Source organism: Geospiza fortis, unplaced genomic scaffold (assembly GCF_000277835.1).
Source record: "Geospiza fortis unplaced genomic scaffold, GeoFor_1.0 scaffold657, whole genome shotgun sequence".
Classification (NCBI taxonomy): domain Eukaryota; kingdom Metazoa; phylum Chordata; class Aves; order Passeriformes; family Thraupidae; genus Geospiza; species Geospiza fortis.
Window position 1 is genome coordinate 628,881 of NW_005054481.1, and position 3,770 is coordinate 632,650.

The 3,770-nt window shown below is 43.3% G+C and overlaps 1 protein-coding gene across 1 annotated transcript in view; it reads right to left on the minus strand.

Moving 5' to 3' along the window:
• Positions 1 to 3,605, minus strand: part of SAMHD1 (SAM and HD domain containing deoxynucleoside triphosphate triphosphohydrolase 1) — a 23,016-nt gene extending 19,411 nt beyond the window's left edge. The window contains exons 1-3 of the mRNA XM_031063125.1: positions 3,442 to 3,605; positions 1,972 to 2,132; positions 174 to 289 (exon numbers count right to left, since the gene is read on the minus strand). Of these exons, the coding sequence (XP_030918985.1) occupies positions 174 to 289; positions 1,972 to 2,132; positions 3,442 to 3,471 (307 nt within the window). The 5' untranslated portion in view covers positions 3,472 to 3,605. The remainder of the gene's footprint in view (positions 1 to 173; positions 290 to 1,971; positions 2,133 to 3,441) is intronic.
• Positions 3,606 to 3,770: the final 165 nt, after the last annotated feature.

Sequence of the window (3,770 nt, forward strand, 5' to 3'; positions counted from 1 at the left end):
TTTTTCTTCCCTATTAAAGAACTGTTATTTCCTGCTCCCATATTTTTGCCTGAGAGCCCCTTAAATTAAAATTATAGCAATTCAGAGGGGTAGGGAGGGTTTACATTCTCCATTTCAGGGGAGGCTCCTGCCTTCCTTAGCAGACTCCCGTCCTTCCAAACCAAGACACTTACCCAAATCATGACAAAGCCCAGCAATTTCTACACAGAGGATGTCTCGTTCGGTTATATCCAGGTCTGGTTGTCTCTCCTTCAGTGCACGAACCAGACATCCTGCAAGGTAGCCAACCCTGTTGCAGGAGGAAAAGAAAGAAATATGGCATTGGTTTAGGATGAACTCTGTTTTGCTCCATTAAGTCACAGCCCTTATCTGAGAGGCAGCATACAAAGAATACCCAACCCTGACGTGGGAGAAAATCACTAACTGCTTCCTGTAGTAGAGTTTTAGTCCTCCAAAAGCAAAAAAGCATGGGATACCATGCCCAAATGGATACTATGCCCAAAACACAGAGACTCTACAGCATCCTGCAGTATTTCATAACACACAACCCCACGGTAGCTGTGTAAGGGAACAGCAGTGCACCACTAACAGTGAGAATCTTCAAGAACCTCAGCTTACACTGAATCCTTGAATTCCAGCCAAGGCAAACTGCAAAGGTCCACACCAGTCACCAAAGCATTTGGTACTTTTTTCAAACTGCTGCTTTATTAGTAGCTCATGACAATTATTTCCCTTCTTCTCATTCATTTTAGATTTGAGAATTTATTTAATTGAATGGGCACAAAACCAGCAGGAGCAAATATATGGCACACAGTCCCATAAACTGTTTATTATAACGTCTTCACAAACCTCTTTTTCTACTTGCCTCAAGAGCTCCCCTTTCAGAACAGCTTAAGGCAAGACAAGGACGAGGTAATAATTACCTCTATGATGAGGTAATATGTTTCATTAGTCCAAATTTCACAATTTGATGGCTTTTTAGTAGACCAACAAGCACACAAAGCTCAGTTCTTCTATTTGTAACACTGTAAAAATCTTTGGCATTATATACAAGTGGAGACCAACTGTCCTAAATTTAACTGGATAGATCAATGGAACTGTTCAAAAGAAAAGCTGCTGATAGAACTGAAGTTTTCAGACTTCTGTTGTGAAAACTTTGTTTATATTCAACCACATTTCCGTCTTTTTGGTTTACCAGATGCAATCAATCCAGGCTGCCTCATTCATCTCACCCTTTTGCAAACAGCCATTTGAATCTCGTTATAAGTAAGCCAGATTTACTCCACAATATTTCAGCACCAACAAAAGCAACTTCAGGCTGGCCAGATCACCTGAATAAAAACCACTTACAAGCCTTATTTTAATTTAATAACTGCTCTTTGAGATATATCCTGAAAACAAGCTCAAATTTGTCATTCATCAGTTTTCCTGAGGAGTGTGAATGACCTAGTAACACTCTACGAATCCTTGTGTCCATCATATTTCTGCTTAATGGAATGACAGCTCTCAGCCTGACAACCTGCCATGGATTGCATGAAGTACATCTACCTACAAAGGCAAACATTACAGATCAAATTCATTTTGGCTGTGCTGGAGGATGTGTGGGAATTACAACTGTTTGGCAGATCATAAGCGTAGCCCCGGTACTAAGTTTATGCTTTAAAACTTGTATTTTGACTAGGGGAACATAAAACAGTTTTTTAGCTAACATTATTCTTAGAATAATAAAGGGTGGGGAAGGAAATCTAACATTGATCCATCTTGGTTTGTTTATCTGTCTTTATTAAAAGAAATTCAAGGGAACAGCCCACAATGACATGGGCTATCCATGAACATTTGAGACCAGAAATGCCCCCCCAGCAGTTTTCACCAATGCTCAGACAGCAATGCCCCTTGGCTGGCACTCCATAGCAGTAGAACCAAACTGAGCGATATCCACATGGCAGAGATGCATCAGAAGCAGCACCTTACCCCAGGGAGTGTTCAAAGCGGTTGTGAGAGGCTCCTGGAAAAACAAAGTACGTTCCACCCAGCTGCTTGATGTACCGGAGGCGCTGGAATTGAGGGGTGTCGATGATCCGAACCAGCAGGGGATGCAATTCAATGTGCCCATGAATAGGATCATTAAAAACCTACAGAAGCAAGAAAAAAAAATTAAAATTTGACTTTGAAAAGAAATAGGCACCAAGGTAAAGGATATCTAGAATGGTCAGGTATTTGGTTGGAGAGACTGTTCATCTTCTGTAAAACAGACATATCCTGCCAACTCTATATCAAGATCTATCACAGAATCATAAGAAGGGGTTGGAAGGGACCTTAAAGATCACCTTGTTCCAACATACTACCATAGGCAGGGACACCTTCCACTAGACCAGGCTGCTCCAAGCCCTGTCCAATCTGACCTTGAACACTTCCAGGCACGGGGCATCCTCAACCTCTCTGGGCAACCAAATTTATCTTGGAGAACTACTAAAGCTTGACACCAAAAAGATAAAACTGCCTATTTCACCTAGCAAGGGAAGTCAAAATGCCTAAAAATGTTAGCTCCAACTGCGTAATTCCAAAACTTAACACCTGTGCAAACTGCTGTCTTTATTAATCTCCTATTCCAGTTAAAGCAGCATACTGCAATGCATGTCTGAGATATCCAATAAAAGTGTTCGCCCAGATACTGTTCATGCTTTTAAAATCAAATGCAATATTGCTGGGTGGAAATTATGATTGTTACTTTTTTCTTAAAACAAAATATAAACCACCCAAATGACCAAAATATGAAATAAGTACTACCTGATAAGCACATATTTTTAGAGACATCTCAGTAACTACAGGGACTCAAGTAGAGAAGGTAAACACATTTAATCTTTGACCTTTGCTGTTAAACTGCAGGTGAAATCATTCACACATATCTTGGTAAAATACTGAGGCAAATAAGGGTTACCTGTGCTCTCTACCCTTGGTCACTGAGCTGGGAGGGCTCTAGCAGATATGCAGACTACTACTGAACGTGCACAGCCCCGGCCAGTTAGAGCAACAGACACCACAGGGAGAAACAGCTGGACACAGGAAACAGTGACAGCAAGGAGGAGTCTGTTAACTCAGGCCTGGGGAAAAACTAATAAAATAAACCAAGGGGAGGCTCTACACAGAGGGATGTGAAAGGGAGCTTCTCCAACACATGTCAAACAGCTCTTCTGCTCATTTAATCCCTCACAACCTGGAGGTGCCCACTGAAAGCTTCCACAGAATGATTCTATTATTTCTTCTAGTTAATGTGGTTTTTCACAGACCACCACTACCAAGGGCCCAGAGTTTGCTGCTGTGCAAAGGAAAGGCACCAGCTGGCAGCACCAAACCAAGAAGGGGGAGGCAGAGAGAGGGAGCAGAGCCCTGTGCAGGGCTTGGGGCAGGACCTGGCCATGGTGTCCTCATAGCATGGGTTACCTTCATCACCTCCATGTGCTGCTGTTGCATCTGTGTCAGGCACGCCAGCACTTCCAGTCGCTCAGCTGGGCAGCTAGGAAGGAAAAAGAGACACTGAGAGCAAAGTCTGTGTCGTGGGTTTACAGGAAGCAGGTTTTCTGGGAATGGAGTGACCAGAGGCCAATAGGTGTTCAGATTCTAAACTGACACCAGGTTTGGCCACTGAGGGTGGATGCGCCTCTGAGAACACAGGGGTTAGAAGCAGAGCACTCCCTTGGGCTCCCTCTTTGATTTCCGGCCAGCAAAGAACCAAGGCCTCCCCTGCCCGGCTTCGAGCTGGGCGGGGGAGG